The sequence below is a fragment of the Jaculus jaculus genome, chromosome 5, assembly GCF_020740685.1.
Source record: "Jaculus jaculus isolate mJacJac1 chromosome 5, mJacJac1.mat.Y.cur, whole genome shotgun sequence".
Lineage (NCBI taxonomy): Eukaryota > Metazoa > Chordata > Mammalia > Rodentia > Dipodidae > Jaculus > Jaculus jaculus.
Window position 1 is genome coordinate 12,247,370 of NC_059106.1, and position 24,917 is coordinate 12,272,286.

Consider the following 24,917-nt stretch of genomic DNA (forward strand, 5'->3'; position numbering starts at 1 on the left):
ACTATGTACTCACAGGGTGGCCTCACACTCACAGCTATCCTCCTACCTTTGCCTCCCAAGTGCTGGGAGTAAGGCATGTGCCACCACATCCAGTTAACATTTTTTTGTGTTTTTTTACTTTATATTTATTTGAGGGGGGGGCATGCCAGGATCTACAGCTACTGCAAAGGAACTTCAGATGCATCTGGCTTATATGGGTCCTAGGGAGTTGAAACTGGCTCCCTTGGCTTTGCAGGCAAATGCCTTAACCACTAAGCCATCTCTCCAGCCCAATATTTATTTATTTATTTATTAAATTTATTTATTTAATTGAGAGCGACAGACACAGAGAGAAAGACAGATAGAGGGAGAGAGAGAATGGGTGCGCCAGGGCTTCCAGCCTCTGCAAACGAACTCCAGGCACGTGTGCCCCCTTGTGCATCTGGCTAACATGGGACCTGGGAAACCGAGCCTCGAACCGGGGTCCTTAGGCTTCACAGGCAAGCGCTTAACCGCTAAGCCATCTCTCCAGCCCCCAATATTTATTTTTGATCTTAGTCGTTCACTACTACTAAGCCCTCTCTGGTTTGTTATTTGAAGGGACTTCTATGTTGTGTGTATGTGTAAGTGCCCCGGCCTCTTCCTAAATACTAATTTCTCCTAAATAATTCTCATGAATTATGATTTCTCTCTAAATAAATGCAGTAATTCATAATTTATCCTTCTTGAGTCTGTTTTTATCGATTCTTTGTTAAAAACGGAACAATGGGGGCTGGAGAGATGGCTTAGCAATTAAGTACTTGCCTGTGAAGCCTAAGGATCCCGGTGGCTGGAGGCTCTGGCACACCCATTTACTCTCTCTCTCTCTCTCTCTCTCTCTCTTTCTTAAATAATAAAATATTTTCAAGTCTGCACAAACATGAAACATGTAGATACATTCTACATATTCTACACATGTTGTATCTTTATCTTAGGGAGAAAAAACATGATGGGGGCATGGGCTCTTCTGACATACACTAAAGTCAAAGATAAATCTGCAAGCATTCACTCCGGGCCTGAAATCATTTCACATCATTAGCAACACATAGCCCATGAGATATGTGTCTACACACAAACAATGTTTCAATATACGAGGCATTCCCATCCCCTTCAATCCATGCAGGAGCTTGCACTAGCCAGTAGCACTCCATGGGAAGCAAGCTGGCAGCTTCTGACCATTACTTCTGTTTTCTGGATTTCTTAGTTTGTACACTTTTCTTCTGTCTCTTCTTTTTAGTATGAACTGCTTTTTCTCCAATAAATACACCTTGAGAATGTCCTGCAGCCTTAGAAGCAAAATTCACTCCCTTCTTTGGTTTATTGACATTTTTCAAAGCTTGATTTGAATTCTGTTGCTTTAATTTTTCTTTGTTAACAGAACGCATGACTCTCAGTTTTCTTCCCATTAGCTCAGAATTATTTAATTTCAAAGCAAGGTGAACAGCATCTGTGTTCTGTAATTAAAAAGAAACACACATTAATATTAACTAGAAACTCATATGCAACGAGACTAGTAAAATTTAGATGCTAGTAGGTTAACCTTCAAGCCTGAACATTGAAGCCCCCACCATCTGCTATACACTAGAAGACCAATCCCAAGTGTCCTGGCAGCAAGCCCTGTTTAAGTCTCGTTTATGCTCCCCAAGTTTCCCTGGAAGCGCTCTAGCTGCCTGCCTCATCACATGTGCACACTAAGCTACAATCTCAATGCTGTCACAAACTAGTCACGTGCAATTCTTGGAACCAATAACCCTACTTGAGTCACTTTCTGTAATATTCCTGTTATAAGTTAAGGGAGGGAACTCTCCTATAGTCTATGAGGTAGAACTAGTGAAACTTGAGGGTTGTTCTCTTTGGGTCTAAAAGCCCTGTTATTCTAATACAGAAATATTGATGCTGGCTTTTCTGATGTCCACAATATGATGACTGTGAAAGGACTTCACAGTCTCTAAGTAAAGGACATGCAACTCAGAAAGGAGGAAGCTCATGTGGTCTACTTAGTGAGTTACAGGCCAGCAGAGGATACATAGTAAAACGTGTCTCCAAAGTTGGAAAAAACACTCTACAAAATGGTCATATACTGCTGGGCATGGTAGTGCACACCTTTAATCCCAGTACTTGGGAGGAGAGGTAGGAGGATCGCCTGAGTTTGAGGCCATCCTGAGATTACATAGTGAATTCCAGGTCAGCCTGGGCCAGAGTGAGACCCTACCTTGAAAAACCCAAAGCAAAAGAGGTCATAGACCATCATGGATATGCTACTCCAAAGAAGGAATCTAAAATGCAGGTAAATACTCAAGGCCTTGGGTTTAAACCTCTCCCCTGACCCCCAGCACTATAGCAAAACAAAACACAAAATGCAATTATATAGGAAAACAGGCAGAATATAAGTAACATTTCATTATTGTGTGCACAATCAAAAAGCACTGCCACCTTCTGGCATTAGGGGATGACAGTATAAGTGAGCATCAGGGCTGGGGGGATGGTTTAGTGGTTAAGGTGCTTGCCTGCAAAGCTAAAGGACTCAGATTCAATTCCCCAGGACCCAGGTGGAGCATGATCAGGAGTTCAACTGCAGTGGCTGGAGGTCCTGGCATGCCAATTCTGTTTTCTCACTCATAAAATTAAAAAAAAAAAAAAAAAGGCTGGAGAGATGACTTAGCAGTTAAAGCGCTTGCCTACAAAGCCTAAGGAATCATGTCTGACGCTCCAGATCCCACATAAGCCAGATGCACAATGTGAAACAAGGTGGTGCATGTATCTGGAGTTTGACTGCACTGGCTGGAGACCCTGATGTGCCAATTCTCTCCCCCTCCTGTTTGTTCACACTCTCTCATTTACAAAAAAATACAAAAACAAAAAACACTTAAGCTGTCAGAATCAGGACGAGAATGGCTGTCCTATCTCAACGAAGACAGCAGTGACAACCTTCCCAGAACATGTCAAAGACAGCAACAGCACTAGATTTCCATACCTCAAAGAGCACGTAGCCAAACCCTTTACCCACTCCAGTGACTGGGTCTCGCACGATCCGCACAGCCATGACATTTCCACAGTCCACGAAGTGTTTCTCCACAGCAGATTCTTCAACTTCTACAGACAGATCAAACCACAACACAGGCCAACACCTGGTGCCCTTAGAAAGCTTGGGGGGGGAGGGGGCAGTAGGTAAAGAAAGCACTTGCCACACAAGCCTCAACACCTGAGTGCAGACCCTTGGAGCTCACATAAACAGGGATGCTGTAGGGCTAACCCTGTATTGTGAGGTGGGAAGCTATAGCCAGCTAATTTAGCAAAAAAAGCAGTGAACTAAGAGACACTCTGCCTCCAACATGAAGTTGTCCTACAACCTCCACACGTGAACTGAGGCATGTGTATGCCTATACTCACACACATGAACACATGTAAAAGCTGCTGATCAACGTGTGACAAAGTGACAAGTCAAACACAGTCCCATGAAAACACATAGCATGCTTTCTAGAGGAAGAAGCAAGCAAAACATTGTACAACCACTCCCATTTAGAGTTTGTTTCTGGTGGTAATGGGGACTGAACCTAGAGCTTTACAAATGGCATGAAAAGTGCTCTGCTAAGAAGGTATAGCCTGATTTATATAAAAACAAAAAACAAAAAAACTTTTGAGACAGCTAAGTTGCCCAAGGCAGTCTTCAAGTTTGATTGTGCCTGCTTCAGACCCCTGGGTAGCCGGGCTTATAGGCACGAACTAGTTACAGTGCCCAAAAGTACTCATTTTCCTTTTGTTGTTTGTAACTGTTCTAGGCACTGAACTCAGAAACTCATGCATGCCAGGAAAGCCCTGTATTACTATTATACTGTGTTGCCAACTCCTTCCCCATCACTTAATAAGTTTTTGAATTTTCATAAATTAACTTACTGTAAGGAAGATTCCCCACAAATACAGATCTTTTATCCCTCTGAAACAGAAAAAAAGGTTAGCAGAAATAAATCAGTGGACCAGGAAATGGAAACGCCAAAGTCCCTAACATTCCATATCCCTTTATAGCTGCCAGGTCAGCCACCTTCTGACCCAACCACACATTTAAACAGCTGTTTCTCAGTCTCCCCTGGACAGTGAGCACCAGAGAAGCGTCCTCCTTTACAGGACACAAAAGCCTGTGATCAGGAACAGCCCGCTATTAGAAGGCAGACACAGTTTGCCTGCAAAGGGCCCTTGAGCAAATGTGTTGGGCTCTGTGGGCCATGTTGTCAGTTGCAACTACTCAGCTCTACATTAGAGTTGAGAGTAACCACAAATGATGTGGAAACAGATGTGTGTTTGGGTCAGCAACTTTATTTATTTATTTTATTTTATTTATTTTTTTTTGATTTTTCAAGGTAGGGTCTCACTCTAGCCCAGGCTGACCTGGAACTCACTATGTAGCCTCAGGGTGGCCTTGAACTCACAGCAATCCTCCTACACACAGCTCGGCCAGCAACTTTATTTTATTTTTTAAGTAAACATTTTGTTTGTTTATTTACAAACAGAGATATAGTCAGAGAAGGACTCAAACCTGGGTAAGAGCCTTAACCACTAGGCCATCTCTCCAGCCCATCCCCACCTTTTAAAAACAGGATCCTACTTATGTAGCCTAGGCTGGTGTGGAACTTGAGGTGATCCTCCTGCCTCAGCCTCTGGAGTGCTGAGATTTCAGGCTACACTAGCAGGTCAGCTTGATGTGACTGACAGTCTCCCCCAGGAAAGCCCATCCCTGGAGGCCCCCAGCACTCCCATTTGTGTAAGGAGGCCTCGCTGAGCAGCAGTACTGGGCCTGGATTGTAAGAAATGGGGTCATCCCTTGCTTTACAGTGACCTTTTGGTTTTAAGTATAATTCACAGAAAAAGACAAAAAGAAAAAAGAAAACCCTGGAAGGAATTTCCACAAAGTTTGTGGCAGGACGGGGTGTACTCCACATCTCACAAGTGTGAACTGGCTCACCAGTCATGGCCTATGGGTCCCTAGGGATGTCCCTAAAAAGTGTGTGTGGGAGGAGGCCTGCAGATGTCCTCACATCTAATTTGCTTCTACAAAGGAACAAATTTCCACTCTGCTGGCTGCAGACAGGATGTGAAGAGGCCACAGATATGTCAATGACCACTTGTATATCCTCTTAAGTATAGTACTTGTCAAAAGAAAAGATTAAGCTGACGTGGTGGTACATCCCTTTAATCCAGCAATCAGGAAGGAGAGGTTAGAGAACTGCTGTGAGTTCAAGGCCATCCTGAGATTATACAGTGAATTATTACAGGTCCAGCCTGGGCTGGATCAAGACCCTACCTCAAAAAACCAGAGAGAGAGAAAGAAAAGAAAAAAGATTATAATCATCTAATCAATTGGCATGTATTTGTGATTCATGAATTGGTTGCGTCTAAAAATTTTGAAAAGGGGTTGAGGAGATGGCTTGGCAGTTAAAGCACTTGCTGGTCAGCACCTTTATTAATAAAAACAGGTAGCATATGAATTTGGCCCTCAGACCATGGTCTCTTGACCCAGTCAGTCCCTGTTCCCATCAGCTAGTGCAAAGCGTAGCTGGGTAGGATGGCCGCTCACACCATATCTACATAAAGACCCTACACCAAGCTTTTGTCATTCCCCAAGTAAGTTAAGGTAGTGTGGTGGTTTGATTCTGGTGTCCCCCATAAACTTAGGTGTTCTGAATGCTAGATTCCCAGCTGATGGAGATTTGGGAATTAATGACTCCTTGGGGGAGTGTATTGTTGGGGGTGGGCTTATAGGTGTTGTAGCCAGTTTCCCCATGCCAGTATTTGGCACACTCTCCTGGTGCTTATGTTGGCCAAGGGGTGATTTCCAACCTCTGCTCATGCTATCATTTTCCCCCGCCATCGTAGAGCTTCCCCTCAAGCCTGTAAACCAAAATAAACCTTTTTTTTCCCACAAGCTGCTCTTGGTTGAGTGATTTCTACAGCAACGTGAACCTAACTGCACTAGGTAGGTTTCTTTCCCAGTACTTATGTCCCTTGACTGCCTGGAAATTTCCACTGTCCTTTGGGAACATTCTGCAGAGGTAATGCTGCATGTCTCAGAACACTGGTGAGAAGTCTGTTCTTCTGGAAGCCCTCCTTGTGCCCTCCTGCTGGCTTGTCCAAGTACCCCAATGCAGAACACAAAGCATCCTGTGCTTATGACAGCATGCCTCACTAAACAGAACCAGTCCCTCCTGCTGCACATCCCCAGTGCATACTGAGAAAGCCTGATAGGGTAGTTTCTCAAAAACTATTGAATGACTAACACCATTTCTTGTTTAGTTACAGGGTCTGTCACCATGGCTGGCCTGGAACTTACTATACAAAAGCACAGTGGCTTCAAATGTGTGGTGATCCTCCTGCATCTGCTTCCCCAGTTGCTGGGATTGTGGGTGTGAGTCACACAGCCTAAGAGTAACTTTATAGACTTCAGCCTAAAAACATTTGCTTGAAGAGGACAGCTTCAAAGGGAAACGACCTATTCCCATAGTGAATGTTCCCATAAGCCCTTGTAACCCTCTCAGCACCTACTGGAGAACAAGGCTTTCTGGCTTCCTGTTTCCCTCATGAACACACTCTTGGCTCAAGCCCTTCCTTTCAAATGGCTCCGCTTTTGTTGTTCTTTTCATTGTTGACAATGGCATTTTGAGTGGTTCTTACCTTATTTTTAATTTTTGGTTTTCTGAGGTAGGGTCTCACTCTAGTCTAGGCTGACGGGAATTCACTATGTAATCTCAGGGTGGCCTCAAACAGCGATCTTCCTACCTCAGCCTCCAATGTGGTGGGATTAAAGGCGTGTGCCACCATGCCCAGCTAGTTTTTTTCTGAGACTTGGACTAGTACTGTCATTCAGGCTGACCTATAAATATATATTTATCTCTCAAACTGGCCTCAAACTCCTGGTGATCCATGTGCATCACTCTCTGGTGCTGGAATTATAAGCACGAACCACCATGCCTGGTTCTCTTAAAATCACTACTTACAGAGGAGGTCTCAGATGCAAGATCAACTCGAACATGAAATCCATCTGTAATTTGGGCTCCATTTCTAAATAAACACAAAGAGAAAACAGATGAATGTTCAACATTAAGTACTTAATTATGAAAATATCTGTTCGAAAATAAAAGCAAGCAACTGAAACAAAAGCCCCTACAGAAATACAGGAAAGGGGCTGTAGAGATGGCTTAGCAATTAAGACGTTTGCCTGCAAAGCCAAAGGACACAGGTTCAATTCCCTAGGACCCAGGTTAGCCAGATGCACAAGGAGTCTGGAGTTCTTCTGCAGTGGCTAGAGGCCCTGGTGCACCCATATTCTCTCTCTCTCTCTGTCAAACAAATAAATAATTAAAAAAAAAAATAGAGGAAAGGTGTCTATCCACACCACAGACAGCATCACCTTTTCAACGCTTCAACAGCAGCATGCTCCTCTTTGAACACAACATAAGCATTGATGCTTTTCTGATCTGGATGAAACTTACGCCTATGGATTAAAAAACAAAAAAAGCAATGTAAAATTTGTTAACTTGCTCAATTCACTATAACAAATCTAGCCAGTTTTCTACATCCAACAGTGTGAAAAGACTTCCTAAATGGAAGTTTCATCTTTTCAAACATTGGCATTTTGAGTTGTTCTTTTTTTTATTTTTTGGTTTTCTGGGGTAGGGTCTCTAGTCTAGGCTGACGTAGAATTTACTATGTAGTCTCAGGATGGCCTCAAACTCACAGCAATCCTCCTACCTCTGCCCGCCAAGCGCTGGGATTAAAGGTATGCACCACCGTGCCCGGCATAGCTACAACTCTGTATCTAACAGTTAAAAATTCACTGTTCTTGTCCCTGCCAAATGAAACCTTCACATAGAAAGTCACCAGGCTACAAATAGCTCAGCATATCACAAACTAAAGCCCTGACAGCCATCACCACCCAGTGGCCCCTCCTTCCCTCTTTTCCACTTTTGAGTGTGTTTGCTCATGTGTGTCTGGGCACATACAGATGTCAAATGACAACCTCAGGTGTCATTCCTAAGTTTTGGCCAGTGAGCCTCAAGAATGCACCTGTCTCCCCTCCACCAGTGCTGGCATTACAAATGCTTGCCTCCACACTGGACTTTTTCTTACATGGATCCTGGGGATAAAGTCAGGTCTTCATGCTTGCAAGATGAGCTCTCTTTCAATTCACAGTACTCCTACTTTTAGATGAACTGGTGGCTGCCCACAATGCAGTCTTAAACCCATGTTTATTTCTACACATTACACTTTTTTTTTGGAGGGGGGGGTTTCAAGGTAGGGTCTCACTCTGGTCCAGGGTGACTGACCTGGAATTCACTGCGTAGTCTCAGGGAGGCCTCAAACTCATGGTGATCCTCCTACCTCTGCCTCCTGAGTGCTGGGATTAAAGGCATGCGCCACCACGCACAGCTCCATCACGCTTTTATTGTGTCCATTCTTTGACTAGTTAGGTCTTCTGAGTAATGTCCACATGATTCTCTCTCAATTTCCCCACCCATTTTTGAAAAATTTTTAACTGCCAACTCTTATCTTAATCCCTTTCACACACTCTGACCTGTAAAACTTCCTACAACCCAGGCTCTGCTAAGCACAAGGCAGTACTGTGGTTTGCAATGCACCTCTATCTTCTTTACTTTTTTATTTGAGAGCAAGAGCAGAAAATGGGCACACCAGGGCCTCCAACTGCTGCAAATGAACCCAGATGTGTGCACCACCCTGTGCAGCTGGCTTATGTGGGTACTAGGGAATTGAACCTGGGTCCTTTGGTTTTCAGGCATCTCTCCAGCCCCCTATATTTCTTATAAATTCACAGATTGACTAAGAGGATATAAATAAATCATATGGAAAAGTACTTTTTGGACGGTGGAACACTCAGGAGCCATAGACTGTTTTGGAGGCCAATGACTCACTGGAAGCATCCCATCCCAGGCACCGAGAATTTTCTAGTAACAAGCTATGGCTTCTGGATTTTTTTTTTTAATTTTTTTTGTTTATTTTTATTTATTTGAGAGTGACACAGAAAGAAAGAGGCAGATAGGTAAAGAGAGAGAGAGAATGGGCGCGCCAGGGCCTCCAGCCTCTGCAAACAAACTCCAGACGCGTGCGCCCCCTTGTGCATCTGGCTAACGTGGGTCCTGGAGAATTGAGCCTCGAACCGGGATCCTTCGGCTTCACAGGCAATCGCTTAACCGCTAAGCCATCTCTCCAGCCCGCTTCTGGATTTTTAATACAATATAGATTTTAAAAAAAAGAGAAAACAGGGGACTGGGGAAATGGCTTAGTGGTTACAGCATTTGCCTGTGAAGCCTAAGGACCTGGGTCGATTTCCTAGAACCCACATAAGCCAGATGCACAAGGGGGCACATGGATCTGGAGTTCTTATGGAGTGGCTAGAGGCCCTTTTGTGCCCATTCTCTCTCTTCTATCTCTCCTTGCTTGCAAATAAATTAAAAAAAAAAAAAAAAAAAGCCAGGAGGAAGGCATAAGGACTGATAGTGGAAAGTTGTCCTCTGAGCACAACACCCATGCTGTGGTATGTGTCTGTCCTCACACAGTGCCAAGCATGGCTTGTGGTAACCTATAGTAATATACTATACCACCTGACTGTTTTACGTTAATAAAAACAACAGTTCATGTATCTCATTTCATACCAGCCATGGTGTGGTTTTTCTGACTTAATGCATGAGGAAGCAGGCACAGAGAAAGCATGTGACGGTGATCATATAATAATGAGTCTGGCACAGCACAGAAGCTAATCTTAGCAGAGCGCAAAACCTTACTCCTCCACACAACACTGCTAACAATGCCCAAAGCCAACACATCCAGGGACTTCCCAGGAACACAAGAATGGGACATGTCTTTGATACTTAGGGGAAATACTTCCTTGTTACACAGATCCCAAGAGAAAGAAACTTAACTCCACTAGACTTGATAAAAGCTGGCCTTATGTCAGGTTCAATGGGTAATCAAGAACCACTAATGGAAACTAGAATTGTGGGTCAGCACCCCCCCCCCCCACCAGCCCCAGAACAGAGAAGCCAAAAAGAGCATGACTCCTGCCTTTAATAGGTAGCCCACAGGGCAACTTTGGCAGAAAGCAACATTATTGGGGGTGGGGGGTGACTCCAAGCAGTCTGGCCATTAAGGACAGGTCCCTCCCTCCGAGGAGAGAGAGAACAGTGTCTGAGTCTCAACTCCAGAGGCCACAGATGCAGCCAGGTGCACCACTTGCAGGGGTCCCCTGCTGACCTCCACAGGTTTCCACAGGAGAGACTGCGTGGGCAGGAGCCCCAGCATGCATCGGTGGGAACAAGAGGCTATAGGACAGAAGCTGCTCACAGTGCAGAGGCTCAGGTGCTGGGGGAGGGACAGCAACCCTGCACTCAAGGTGGACAGCCCAGGGCCGGAGGAATGGAGGTCTCCTGACACTGTGGATGGTAGCGTTCTACTGCTCGAGACTGATCAAGCACACAGCTTGGCTGATAAAGGAAGTAGGAGCTGACCAGGGTCACCTGAGAGAGAGATCGCTGGGCTGACCTAGGTCTGAGTCTGGGCCAGGTCATGAGAGACTTTTCCCCCACTCTTACCAAACACAAGCCCGCTTACAAACCGCAGCACTTGATCTTGAATAACATGTGAAAACCTTGATCCTAACTCAAAAACTAAAACCAAAAATATATAAACAAGTAAATAAGCAAACAAATAAATAAAAATATTTAGCTACATAAAAAAGGAAAATGCATCCCAGCACTTGGGAGGCAGAGATGGGAGGATCGCCATGAGTTCAAGGCCACCCTCAGACTACATAGTGCATTCCAAGTCAGCCTGAGCTAGAGTGGGACCCTACCTCAAAAAGCTAAAAACTAAAAATAAACAAAATAAAAAGGAAAATACAATTACATGACAAAAGTTCCTATCCAACCACCCAAAGAACAGGGAACATTGCAGAAAAGGGCGACCGAAAAAAATGTTAGAGCCATAGGGTGGGACTGTGTACTGAGGCACTTTACCCGTGCCTGGAGACTGACTGGTGCATTCATGACCCCTCAGTGAGCACCAAGAACCCACAGAGGCCTCAGTGGAATGGGGACAAAAAGGGAACAGAAGGTTATAGCACAGGCTGAAGAGATGGCTTAGTGGTTAAGGTGATTGCTTAGGTAAGCCTAAGGACCCAGGTTCAATTCCCTAGGACCCATGTAAACCAGATGCACAAGGAGGCACATGCATCTGGAGTTTCTTTGCAGGGGCTAGAAGCCCTGATGCCCCCATTCTCTCGGTTTCTTCCTCTCAAATAAATATTAAAAAAAAAAAAAAAGGGCCAGGTGTGGTGGCGCACACCATGAGGCAGAGGTAGGAGGACCACCCCAAGTTCAAGGCCACCCTGAGACTACATAGTGAATTCTAGGTCAGCCTGGGCTAGAGCAAGACCCTACCTTAAAAAAAAAAAAAAAAAAAAAAAGGCTGTTTAAAAATGGAAAATGCGGGCTGGAGAGAGCGCTTGCCTGTGAAGCCTAAGGACCCCGGTTCGAGGCTCAGTTCCCCAGGTCCCACGTTAGCCAGATGCACAAGGGGGCGCACGCGTCTGGAATTCGTTTGCAGAGGCTGGAAGCCCTGGCGCGCCCATTCTCTCTCTCCCTCTATCTGTCTGTCTTTCTGTGTCTGTCACTCTCAAATAAATAAATAAATTAATTAATTAAAAAAAAAGAATATATAACAAGTCAGAATTCCTGCTTTGTGGAAGTCTGGTTCTTGTGTTTATTCTGAAAAAAAAAAAAAAAAAAAAAAAAGGAAAATGCAGCTGGGCGTGGTGGCGCATGCCTTTAATCCCAGCACTCAGGAGGCAGAGGTACAAGGATTGTCATGAGTTCAAGACCACAATGAGACTACATAGTGAATTCCAGGTCAGCCTGGACTACAGTGAAACCCTACCTCAAAAAACCAAAAAAAAAAACCAAAAAAAAAAAACATGGAATATGCGGGCTGGAGAGATGGCTTAGTGGTTAAGCTCTTGCCTGTGAAGCCTAAGGACCCCGGTTCGAGGCTCGATTCCCCAGGACCCAGGTTAGCCAAATGTGCAAGGGGGCACATGCATCTGGAGTTCATTTGCAGTGGCTGGAAGCCCTGGCGCACCCATTCTCTCCCTGTCTTTCTATATCTACCTCTTTCTGTCTGTCGCTCTCAAATAAATAAATAAATAATAAACAAACATTTTTTAAAAAATGGAAAATACATCAGCCTGAGCTAGAGTGAAACCCTACCTTGGGGGGGGGGGTGCAAAATGCATTTAAAAGCCTGTGGGCGTGGTGGCACACAATTTTAGTCCCAGTACTGGGGAGGCAGACATAGATAGGAAGGTAGGAGGATCAACACTGAGTTTGAGGCCAACACTGAGACTACATAGCCTGGGCTAGAGTGACACCCTACCTCAAAAACCAAAAGAAAAAAGCATTTAAAAAATTCTCCACCACAAAAATCAATATGCAAGTATTAGAGAAAAACCTTTTAATTCATAACACAAAAGGATGACTTCAATGATATCCCACCAAATCAGTAAGACCAACAATTTGACATGCAAAACAAAAGCAAGCAGCAGTAACCATGCAGATAAGAAGGAGAATATGACAAGACACTCACTCAAAGGAAACCAGAAATGTCACTTTCACCTGCCACATGGCTGGTGCTGTTTTGTGAAGTACAAAGGCTACTGTTTGTAAGCCTGTGAGAACACAGCTTGGTAACCAGCTCTTCCAGACAGCAGCCGAGGTGACAAGTGCAAAGTGGCTCGGGGCTACGGGATCCCTCGCAGGAAAACAAGCTCATGCGCACCAGGCCGTCCGTTCCTCCCACTCTGTGTGACAGCAACTCCTTTCTTCAACCCAAGGGTCCCTCAGAACACACTAAGATGCTGTAGAACTATCATTATAAACTTACTTTATTGCAGCCAACTTTTTGGTAAGAGTTCCTTCTGCTGGAATCTTTGAAGAAGAAAAAAATATTTAAGAAAATCCAGTATTTCAACTACTTCTTCATATAATGTAACATTCTCATCCTCTTATATTTTTTGTTCCTGGGGACTGAACCCAGGGCATCAGGCATACCAAACAGGTGCTCCACTATACCCCTAGCTACCGAATTACAGGTCAGGTGAAGCCTAAATATCTAAGTATAATGTGATTAGATGGCTCAGCAGTAAGGGCACCTACGGCACTAGCATGACGGCCTGACTTTAATTCCCGGCACCCATGTACACAGAAGCGTGACCCCAGTCCCCAAGGGAACAGAGACTGAAGAATCACTGGGGCTCATGAAAATGGCAAACTCCAGAATCAATGAGAGACTCTGCCTCAAGGCGACACACCAATGTGCCATGCAATAGGACACCTAACATTATCCTCTGGCCTCCACATGTGTGCATGGGGAATGTACACCTGTACGTATGGATGCACACAGAATATGCATGCATACTACACACAAGTGCAAAAAGGTATTATTCTAGGGAAATGATCAGATGTAACTACCTTAATGTGTGAAAGAACCTGGAGAGCCGGGCATGGTGGTATTATGAGGTGGACAGTGGAGTGTCAGGAGTTTGAGATCAACCTCAGCTGACTTTAATGCCAGCCTGGAATGAGTAAGCGTGCACAAGAGACACACCTTGAGGTTTGAGATAAAAAATTACCGAGACCTAGCCGGGCGTGGTGGCGCACGCCTTTAATCCCAGCACTCGGGAGGCAGAGGTAGGAGGATCACCGAGAGTTCAAGGCCATCCTGAGACTACATAGTGAATTCCAGGTCAGCCTGAGCCAGAGTGAGACCCTACCTCAAAAGACCAAAAAAAAAAAAAGAAAAAAAAAATTACCGAGACCAACATCACACTCAAGACTGGACGCTGGGATCTCAAACTGTGAGGATGGCTTCAAGGGAAGAACTAGGGCAGGTAAGACCACACCAAGGGGTGTGCATGATGTGCATGCGGGAGGAAGTGCTTTGGGAAGATTAGATGGACAGCGATGGGGTGACAGAAGGAGCCAGAGAGGCCTTTGCAACTACTCTATCAAGAGGTAATGACAGAGGTCAAGGGAAAAAAAATGAATGACTCAACTTAGAACCCTGAGCTGAAAACATTTCCTATATACCTAATTACATGGAAAACAGTTTTCTAGAACTTATGTCATGCTGTTAACCATGTACCAAGAAAAGGAGAATGGAATGGTACTGATTTCATCCTCAAAGAAATATGATCATAATGTGTCTAGAAGTACCAACCACTTCTACAGTTTACCATTAGCCTGACTCTCAACACTCAACCTGTCCATGCCCAGAGTCTAAGCATTCAGTACTAATTTGTACAGAATGCAACGGGTGGGCTGCTTATGGCTCCAGAAATACTACTCAGTAAGTACCAACTTTTCTGCTAGTCTACTTCTAAACAGAAGACACCCACTCTCTCCAAACTACAGCACTGGCCTTAGTGATGAGGACATCGCTTGAAATTAGGCAGAAAATGCAGAGATGGCAAGAGACACGAGGAGCCACTCTTCTCCCTGGGACTATTAATACCTGCTCGCTCGTAAGGCATTCAGGCGCTCTTCTAGCTTATCTGCACCAAGTATTAAGGTAACGTATTAAGGGTACACAATTTTAAGGGGGAGAGAATACGTACCACAGAACGAAATCGTACAGATTCTATTGGCCCATACTCTTTAAAAAATGACTTCAGTTTCTAAAACAAAACAAGAGATATACATTAGCTACATTTATTACATAGAATTTTAAGAAGTTTTATTCACTTATTTGCATGTATCTGTGTGTGTACCTGGGCCTCTTGCTGCTTCAAACCCCAGACATGTGGGCCACCTTTTGCATCCAGCTTATATGGGTTTCCAGGAAACAGAACCTAGGCCATAGGCTTTGCAAGCAAGTGCCTTCAATCACTGAGCCATCTATCTTCCCAGTCCCAACATACACTGTTAACATTCGGAAACATTAAATAAGTGCCACAAAAAGGAATAATACCAAAATAATCTGATAATTGATAATTTTTCATTGCTGGTTTTCATTTTAGGAAATTCTCAGGGCTGGAGAAATGGTTTAGCAGTTAAGGTACTTGCTTGCAAAGCCAAAGGACCTCAGGCTCAATTACCCAGTACTCACATAAGCTAGATACACATGGTGGCACATATGTCTGGAGTTTGTTTGCAGTAGCTACAGGCCCTGGCATTCCCATTTTTTCTCTCAGAAAAATAAATAAAAATATTTTACAAAAAGCCAGGTGAAGTGGTGCATGCCTTTAATTCCAGCACTCGAGAGGCCGAGGTAGGAGGATCACTGTGAGTTTGAGGCCACTCTGAGACTCCATGGTGAATTCCAGGTCAGCCTGGGCTAGAGTGAAACCCTATCTTTTTGTTTTGTTTTCAAGGTGGGGTCTCACTCTAGGCCAGGCTGACCTGGAATTCACTATATAGTCTCAGGCGAAATTCTACCTTGAAAAACAACAACAACAACAAAAAACCTGGACATGGTAGCACACAAGGTAGAGACAGGAGAATCAGTAGTTCAAGTCCAGCCCTGGCTACATAGTGAGTTCAAGGCCATTTGGCTATATGAAGCTCTGTCTCAAAGAAGCCAAAGAAGGGCTAAAGAGATGGCTTAGTGATTAAGGTGCATGCCAGCAAAGCCAAAGGAAACAGGTTCAATTCCCCAGTGCCCACATAAAGCAAGATGCACAAGATGGAGTTTATTTGCAGTGACTAGAAGCCCTGGTGTGCCCATCTGTTTCTTTTTCTCTCAAATAAATAATTAAAAAAAAAATCCAAAGAACATTTCAGGAGAAAATGGGCAACTATGCACTTGGATGGACAAAAAAAGTTTTACAGACATTTACTGAAGGAAGAAAACACACTTTAACTTCATATAGCATCCATGGACTGCACAGTATTTTTCCTCTGAAGGTTTTGAAAACTACACTGTATGTAAACACATGTTAGATGTGTATCTTGCAAATATTCTCTCATCTTTTTACCATAGTTTAAACCAGAAGTGAATGATACCTTATTTTTATTTTTATTTTTAGAGGCAGGGTCTCACTCTGGCCCAGGCTGACCAAGAATTCACTATGCAGTCTCAGGGTGGCCTCGAATCATGGCGATTCTTCTACCTCTGCCGCCCGAGTGCTGGAATTAAAGGTGTGCACCACCAAGCCCAGCCTCTTATTTTTATTTATTTGCAAGCAGAGAAAATGGGTGCACCAGGGCTTCTTGCCACTGCAAACCAGCTCCATATACATGCACCACTTTGTGCATCTGGTCTTACATGAGTTCTGGGGAATCAAAACCTGAGCTGTCAGGCTATGCAAGCAAATACCTTTAACGACTATGCCCTATCTACAGCACCAAAAGTGAATTTCAAGGATGCTGTTCCCAAGAGAAATTCTTTAGCTGCCTGTGATTTAGACCACCACTAGCTCAGGGAAAATCCTAGTAAGTCTCACACATTATTCTTATGCCTGCCTCAAGATGTTAGAGAATATATGTTTTTATGGGTAGGACAATAATCAATGATTTCTACAGCTTTGGTGCATGCATCTGGAGTTCGTGGGTAGAGGCCCTGGTGCACCATTCTCTCTCAAATAAATTATTATTATTACTATTATTTTATTTATTTATTTATTTTGGGTTTTTGAGCTAGAGTTTCACTCTAGCCCAGGCTGACCTGAAATTCACTACATAGTCTCAGGTTGGCCTTGAATTCATGGCAATCCTATTTTTGCCTCCTGAATGCTGGGATTAAAGGCATGTGCCACCCATCCAGCGTAAGAAAAATTTTTTTAAATATTAAAAAATAAAGAAAAAAAAGCATGTGTTAACCCTTCAAATAAAATGCCCAGGGGCAAAAGGAGAAGAGGAAGAGGGGCACATATTCAGCACTGGTTTGGTTTTAAGGAGGTAGAATGCAACCCATGCCCCTAAAGACTGATGGGATCCAGCGCTTCCAACAGTCTAAAGGTACAACTAAAGGGCAGGTTGTGTTGTGCTTCAGTGACACCAGCAGCATGGGAGAAAGGCAGGGGATGCTCATTCTCCCCATGGCAAATACATGCGAGTACCTACTAGTCGGGCGGTACCCACACGTGTGTGAGGAAGAGAGCAGTATGAAGGATAAAGGCCAGTCTGTATTCCTGCCCCCTGGACAAGTGGGGCAACTGAGAAAGAAAACAAGCCAGAGAGGCCACTGCAATATTCTGGCGACCAATAAAGTCTGAGTACGGTAGGGTGCGCAGCTCAGATGTGGACGCCCTGTCGGTCTGCGGACGCAGGCTGAGGGCGGGAGGTGGCAGCGCGGCAGTCGCCTGCGGGGCTCACTTCATGAGCTCTCCAGGTGAGCTGCTGCGATGCACTCGGACCACGTGCGCAGCATACACTCACCTTCTTACTAACAGAGACGGGCAAATTGCCAACAAACACAGTCCTCTCGTTTTTCAACCTCTCTTCTTCAGGGTTGGCACGGATTTTCTTCGTCTGACTGTCGTCCAGGCTGAGGGCTGAGTTCTCTGGCTCCTTTACACCTGCTGCTTTAACACTGTGCCGAGACACTTTCCTTCTCTGCCCTTGTTCCTGGTGAGTCTCTTCTAAGTCAGCACTCGCTAGAGCACTTTCCCTGGTTTGTAAGGAAAGACAAAGACAATAAGAAGAGCCATAGGAAGTCAGCATTTGCCTCATCAAAGAATTGTTCTTCTGAGCAGACATATTCTATGACTTCTAGCTTCCCTAAAGGAAACCTTACTACTAATGAGTTTATCAAAAGCCTCAAAATAGCATTCCCTAACAGAGTAACTAGAGGTAAGAGTTAAAAACACTTTTCCGGGCATGGTGGCACATGCCTTTAATCCCAGCACTGGGAGACAGAGGTAGGGGGATCCCAGTATGAGGCTAGTCAGAGACTAGAGTGAATTTCACGTTAGCCTGAGCTAGAGTGATTGATACCTTACCTTGGGAAAATAAAACAACGCCCACCATACAACAAAAATACCCCAAGTTCTACCTTTGAAGGAATGCTAAAAATATCAGGCAACAGCATTAGTAACAAGTATCTTTAAAAAAGCTAGTTTAAGTGGGCATGGTGGCACATGCCTTTAATCCCAGCACTTGGGAGGCAGAGGTAGGAGGATTGCCATGAGTTCACGGCCACCTTGAGACTACAGAGTGAATTCCAGGTCACCGTGGGCTAGAGTGAGACGTGAGACCCTACCTCAAACAACCCCCCGCCCCCCCAAAAAAGCTAGTTTACAGGTAAAGAAAAAGAGACAGAAGTCCAAGAAAAGCATCTCTGGGTGGATAAGCTCCACTAATGAGAGAGCCCATCAGTGCTTTGTGTGCTAGTGGGTGTGTTCATTTCAGTGGGTAATTTACCTAGGAGATGTGACAGTATGGAATGCTAGATCTCAGGTGAGAAAAAGTTTCTATGTTACCCAAAGGGGTTAGAATCTGTATTTGTGCTATTTTTTTTTTTTTTTTTGAGGCAAGGTCTTGCTCTAGCCCAGGCTGACCTAGAATCCACTATGTAGTCTCAGGGTGGCCACGAACTCATGTCAATCTTCTTACCTCTGTCATCCAAGTGATGTGACTAAAGGTGTACACCAGCATGCCTGGCTAGAATCTATCTTACAGAAGATGAGAAGCTGCACAAGATGAGCAGAGCTGCACACACCTATAATCTCAGGACTTGGGAGTTGGAGACCAGTCAGGCTACATAGTAAAATACTCTCTCAAGAAATAATTTAGGTTATCAGCCCTACAAGCTTTATTTCTGGCCGCACAGGCCAAATGTGCCATGTGATGTAACGGTGGCATGTCTGTTAATAGAGAAATCAACTACTCTGTGATTAGATCTGAGGTTCTCTCTAGGGGAGGGAATCCCTCCCTATTACTGAAAATCTAGTTAAAAGCCTATGGCTGGGGAGGTCATAAGCTCTAAGGGATAAACTATTATTGTTGTCTGGCCAAATAAATATATATCATACCCACCAAAATGCCCTCTAAATATATGTCCATATGTTAATGCTACTCTCAGTTTTGATTAGAGAAGCTTCTCTTTTATTGAGTTTCCATTTAGTGAGCGGAAGTAGACAAATATATAAAATAGTACCAAAAACAGGCAGGAAGACTGGTCATGGTGTGTGCACACCTATAATTCTACCACTTGGGAGGTCAAGGTAGAAGGATCACAATGAGTTCCAGAGTACAGAATGAATTCCAGGTCAACTTAGGATAGAGGGAGAACCTACCTCAAAAAAAATCGTTTTGGAAAACGCCACAATGACTCATACTAAAGTAACTTTCTCAAAATTGCAGGCCCAGCCAGGACCTGAATCAGAACCACAACTGCCCACTGTCACCCTGTGTACTGAATCCTCTGCCTTGGGTTCATTCATGTTTTTCTTGTTGGGCTCTTCACAGAGCCCATCTTCCAGGATCCACTTCTACCTGAATCTGGCCACCCTATCACATCATTCACAAGGATGCACTGTTCACAGAGAGCACAGTGAGTCCCACCTCCTTCCTCATTCAAAATACCTTTTGTTTACGTTCCAAAATATTTAAAAAAAAATTTTTATTGACAACATCCATAATTGTAAACAATATCCCCTGGTAATTTCCCCCCTCCCCCCACTTTTCCCTTTGAAACTCCACTCTCATTCATATCCCCTCCTCCTCTCAAATAGTCTCTCTTTTATTTTGATGTCGTGATATTTTGAGATGCTTCTCTTTTTAGATGACAATGACCACCGGGGAGATTCAAAATGCATCCAATTGCTGAAAAGAGAAGAGTGGAGTGTTCAGCACTGTGACATCTCTATCACACCCTCCAAGGTTCAGAAACCACTGTGGAAGAGGCAGTGAAAAGACTGTAAGAACCTAAGTGTACTGGAGACCAACTCCATGGGAGGGAACACATGCCTGGTACTGAAAACCTACACAAAGGCTATGGTAGGGGAGGTCAGGAGCTTTATGGGAGCAACGCCTGCAGGTATCTGGCTAAATGCATATATTATGCTCATCAAACTGCCCTGTAAGTTCTTCTTAGTGTTCATACCCACATGTTCATGCTGCTTTTACTATTGGTTAGAGAAGCTTCTGTTTTCAGATGGTGGTGGCCACAGGTATGACTCAAAAGGCACCATAGTGCTAAGAAGTGACAGTGGAATATTCAGAACTGAAACATTTCTACCACACCTTCCAAGGCTCAGGGTCCACTGTCGAAGAGGTGGCAGAAAGAATGTAAGAGCCAAAGGTAGGGTAGGACTGCTTACAATGCACTCTTCCAGACACGAAATGGCCTGGACATCCATGACCTTGCACTTCCTGACACTACCTACACACGACCTTCACAATAGGAGGAAAAATGGTGACATCAAAATTAAAGAGAGACTGAGGGGAGAGGTGATATGTTAGAGGGTGAATTGGTGAGGGGAAAAGTGTGTGGAGGGAATTACCATGGTTTATTGTCTATAATTAGGGAAGCTGTCAATAAAAAAAGTTAAAAAGCCAAAGGAAGGAGAAGAGTGCTGTGCAAAACTATCTTCCAGATACAAAATGGCCTAGATATTCATGACCTCACAGTGGCTAATGCTACACTACAAGACCTGAATAGGAGGGAGAAAAACAATGACATCAAAATAGAAGAGACTAGTTGGAAAGCAGGGATTCAGTGGAGGGGGAGCATGAGAGGGGAGAAAAGGAGGGTGGAAGGAGGGGATTATGATCATGCTACATTGTAAATGTGTATAGAAGTTTGTCAATAAAGAGTTAAAAACAAAACCCGCTGGGCATGATGGCACACACTTTCAAACCCAGCACTCTGGAGACAAAGGTAGGAGGATCACCGTGAGTTCAAGGCCACCCTGAGACTACATAGTGAATTCCAGGTCAGCCTGGGCTATTGCAAGACTACTCCAAAAACAAGTAAACAAAAAATAACCAAAAGATTGGGCTGAGAGATGGCTTAGCAGTTAAGGTGCTTACTTGCAAAGCCAAAGGACCCAGGTACTATTCTCCAGTAGCCACGTAAATAAAAGCCAGGTGCATAGGTGGCGCATGTGTCTGGAGTTCATCTGTGGCAGCTAGAGGCCTGGTGTGCACATTCTCTATCTGCTTCTTTCTCTCTCACATAAACAAATAAATGTTTATTATTTTTAAAAATTTTTATTTATTTGACAGAGAAAGGGGGGAGGAGGAGCATGCCAGATGCCAGGCAGGGCCTCCAACCACTGCAAACAAACTCCAGACGCCTGGGTCCCCTTGTGCATCTGGCTAATGTGCATCCTGGGGAATTGAACCTGGGTCCTTTGGCTTCACAGGCAAACATCTTAACCACTAAGCCATCCCTCCAGCCCTCAATATTTATTTTAAAAATACACCAACAGCAGGCTGAAGGGATGGCTTAGCAGTTAAGCACTTTCCTGTGAAGCCTAAGGACCCCAGTTCAAGGCTCGATTCCCCAGGACCAACATTAGCCAGATGCACAAGGGGGCGCACGCATCTGGAGTCGTTTGCAGTGGCTGGAAGCCCTGGCGCGCCCATTCTCTGTTGCTCTCAAATAAAAACAAATTAAAAAAAAAAAAAACACCAACAGGCAAGAAAATTAAAAAAATAAATACTTTAGGGGGTTGAAGAGCTGGTAAAATTCTTGCCTCGTAAGAATGAAGGCCTAGGTTCAATCACCTGTAATATCAGCACTTAGAAGGTAGGACAAGGGATCAGGTCATCCTGATTGCTACATAAGCAAGGTTGAGGTCACCCTGGGACATGAGACCTTGCCTCAAAAACAAAACAAAAAAGGTAACTGGAAGTATGTTGATGGTGCTATTTGGATCCTAACTCAAATGAACTGGAAAAATAATAACAATGAGCCAGGCGTGGTGGTGTATACCTTTAATCCCAGCATTCAAGTAGCAGAGGTAGGTGAATCACCATGCATTTGAGGCTGCCTTGAGACTACATAGCAAATTCCACGTCAGCCTGGGCTCGTGAGACCCTAACTTGAAAAATCAACTTCCCTCAACAGGAGTAAAAATTAGGAAAAATTGGGTATTTTCTTTATTGTTCCTTTTTTTGTTTTTTCAAGGGAGGGTCTAGCTTTAGCCTAAACTGACCTGGAGTTCACTCTGTAGTCTGAGGCTAGCCTCAAACTCAGAAATCCTACCTCTGCCTCCAGAGAGCCAGAATTAAAGATGTGGTGCCAACACACCCTGGGGGGTAGGGAGAAAGAGAGAATGTAAATACGGGTGCACCAGGGTCTATAGCTGCTGCAAACAACTCCAGACATGTACTACTTTGTGCATCTGGCTTTATGTAGGTGCTGGGGAATAGAACTTGCATCAGTGGGTTCATGGGCAAGTACTTTTACCACTGACTTATCTATCTAACCCTTCCCCCCCCCCACCTTTTGCCATCCAATTTCTTAAAAACTATTTGTTTGCAGGCAGCAGAGATAACTTGGTGATTAAGGCATTTGCCTGTGAAGCCTACAGACCCAGGTTTATTTCCCCAGAACCCATGTATACCAGATACACAAGGTGGCACATGCAACTGGTGTTCATTTGCAGTGACTGGAGGCCCTGGTGTGCCCATTCTCTCCTCTGTCTCATACTGCCTTTCTCTCAAATAAACAAAATGAAAATTTTAAAACATATATTTATTTGCAAGCAGAAAGGGAGGATAGGTACACCAAGGCCTCCTGCTATTACAAAGAAACTCCAGATGTGTGTGCCACCTTGTGTATTTGCCTCCATGTGGGCACTGAGAAATCAAACCAGGGCCATCAGGTTCTGCAAGCAAGCACCTCTAACTGCTGAGCCCTCTCCAGTCCCTCCCCCACCTAATTTCATTATTACAACTAAAAGGAGCATTACCAACCTGCTTGCCAACATTCTGTCTGCTTCAGAAGGACGACTCTTCACTTTCACTTTAATTGTACATTGCTGCAAAGCTGGCCTTTTACTCTGAGGCATATTTTCCTCCTCCTCAGCTTTCCTTTTCTTAGGTGTTTCCTTTTAAAACATTAAAGTCACACTGGATGTCTCATCCTATGCAAAATTCTGACCCTAAGCAAGAACTTATTATCTTCCTAAATTCTCTCTCCCTTCCTTCACTGGTATTACAGAAAAGCAGAGCGTACATGAAATCAAGCCATGAAGCTGGGTTTGGTGGCACAAACCTGCAATACAATTTAAGCGAGGCGTGGTGGCAAACGCCTTGAATCCCAACACTCCAGAGGCAGAGGTAGGTAGATTGCTATGAGTTCGAGGCTACCCTGAGAGTACTTAGTGAATTCCAGGTCAGCCTGGACTAGAGTGCGACTCTACCTAGAAAAAAAAAGAAAGAAAATTTAAGCCATGCCTGGGTTACAGAGTGAGCCAAAGCCAGCTTCGGCAAGTTAGTACGACCCTGTCTCAGAAACAGTAAAGCTAGGTATGGCAGAACAACACTGCAGACCCAGCACTGGGAGAGGCAGAGGCAGGAGCGTTAGAATTTAAAGGTCATCTTCAGTACTTAAAAAGCCAGCACACGGCTTCATGAGACCCTGTCTCAAAAAAATAGAGCCAAGTACTCTCAGTACTAACCCTAAGCCTCTGTAAGTTTGAGGCCAGGCTGGGCATACACAATGAGTTCGAGATCAGCCTAGGCTAGAATTAGATCCTACCTCAAAAAAACAAAAAAAAAAGAGCAAAAAACCCAAAACAAACAAAATTAGCGCACTCACCGGCGGCGCAGGTACGAAGAGAGGACCCGGCCCCGGAGTCCCGGCACGGAAGAGGCCTGCAAGGCGCCATGGGGCGCGTCCCCCCGGCCCGGGTCCCTGCCGCAGGCTGTCGGCCACCTGCCCCAGCACGTAGTCGGCGAGTCCGCGGCCCTGGTCCGGGCTCCTAACGCAGACGCCCGCGCGGCTTCCCCGCACCCGCCCCATCGCCCAGCCGTACACACTTCCCGCTACAGCGGAACCCGCCCCTTCCGAACTCGAGGCCCGGCGTAGAGCACAGACGATGGACTTCCGCCAGGAGCCCCGCCCCTTCCGCCCCCAGACATAGCAGAGCCGACGGACTTCCGCCAGGAGCCCCGCCCCTTCCGCCCCAGACATAGTAAAGCCGACGGACTTCCGCCAGAAACCCCGCCCCTTCCGCCCTCGAGGCCAGCGCAAGGCACAGCCGTAGCCTTTTCCTCTTCCGATCCCCCGCGCTGGGAGAGCATGCTGGTGCGCTTGGGTCGCGTGGCTGTTGAACCAAGGCCCCGAGCCCGTGGCCGGCCGCGGGACGTGGTGCGCTCGGAACACTGACCTCGGCGTGCAGGTCCTCGAAGCAGTGCAGGTCTCCGTGAGAATGCAAATCAACCTGGGAAGCCGAGGCAGGAGGGTAACCGCAAGTTAGAGGCCAGCCTAGACTAGCTACATAGTGAGCTTCTCAAAAGGAAAAGATGGGCCCGACAGATTGCTCAGCGGTTAAGGCACTTGCCTGCAAAGCCTTACCACCTTGGTTCGATTCCCCAGGACCCAAGTAAGCCAGATGCACAAAGTGGCACATGTATCTGGAGTTCGCTTGCAGTGGCTAGTAGCCCTGCCGTGCCCATTCTCCGTCTCCCCTTCTCTGTTTGCAAATAAATAACATTTTCTTTAAAAAGAGAGAGAGAGCTGTAGAGGTGGTTCAGCGGTTAAGGCATTTTCCTGCAAAGCCAAAGGACTGAGGCTCGATTTCCTGGGACCCATGTAAAAGCACAAGCACAAGGTGGCACACACACCTGGAATTCGTTTGCTGGGGCTGAAGGTCCTGGCACACCCATTCTATCTGCCTCTTTCTCCTCTTAAACTATGTATATATAGAAACGATCACCAGGGTTTGG

At 45.0% G+C, this 24,917-nt stretch overlaps 1 protein-coding gene across 1 annotated transcript; it reads right to left on the reverse strand.

The window, feature by feature from the left end:
• Positions 1-912: 912 nt before the first annotated feature.
• On the reverse strand, positions 913-24,162 carry Rbm34 (RNA binding motif protein 34). Its single transcript, XM_004659639.2, has 10 exons — positions 23,788-24,162; positions 22,941-23,074; positions 17,451-17,682; positions 14,690-14,749; positions 12,958-13,001; positions 7,418-7,501; positions 7,005-7,068; positions 3,913-3,952; positions 2,993-3,111; positions 913-1,472 (listed from the first exon to the last, which is right to left on the reverse strand). The coding sequence occupies exons 1-10, from the start codon at positions 24,160-24,162 to the stop codon at positions 1,197-1,199; spliced, it is 1,428 nt and encodes a 475-aa protein (XP_004659696.2). The 3' UTR covers positions 913-1,196.
• Positions 24,163-24,917: the final 755 nt, after the last annotated feature.

Coding starts and splice junctions, on each gene's coding strand:
- Rbm34 (XM_004659639.2), bottom strand. CDS start 24,162: ATGTCTGGGGCGGAAGGGGCGGGGCTCCTGGCGGAAGTCCGTCGGCTC. Junction 13,002..14,689: donor CTGTACGATTTCGTTCTGTG/GTACGTATTCTC, acceptor TCTTCTTCAAAG/ATTCCAGCAGAAGGAACTCT. Junction 3,953..7,004: donor TTGCATCTGAGACCTCCTCT/GTAAGTAGTGAT, acceptor TTTCTGTTTCAG/AGGGATAAAAGATCTGTATT.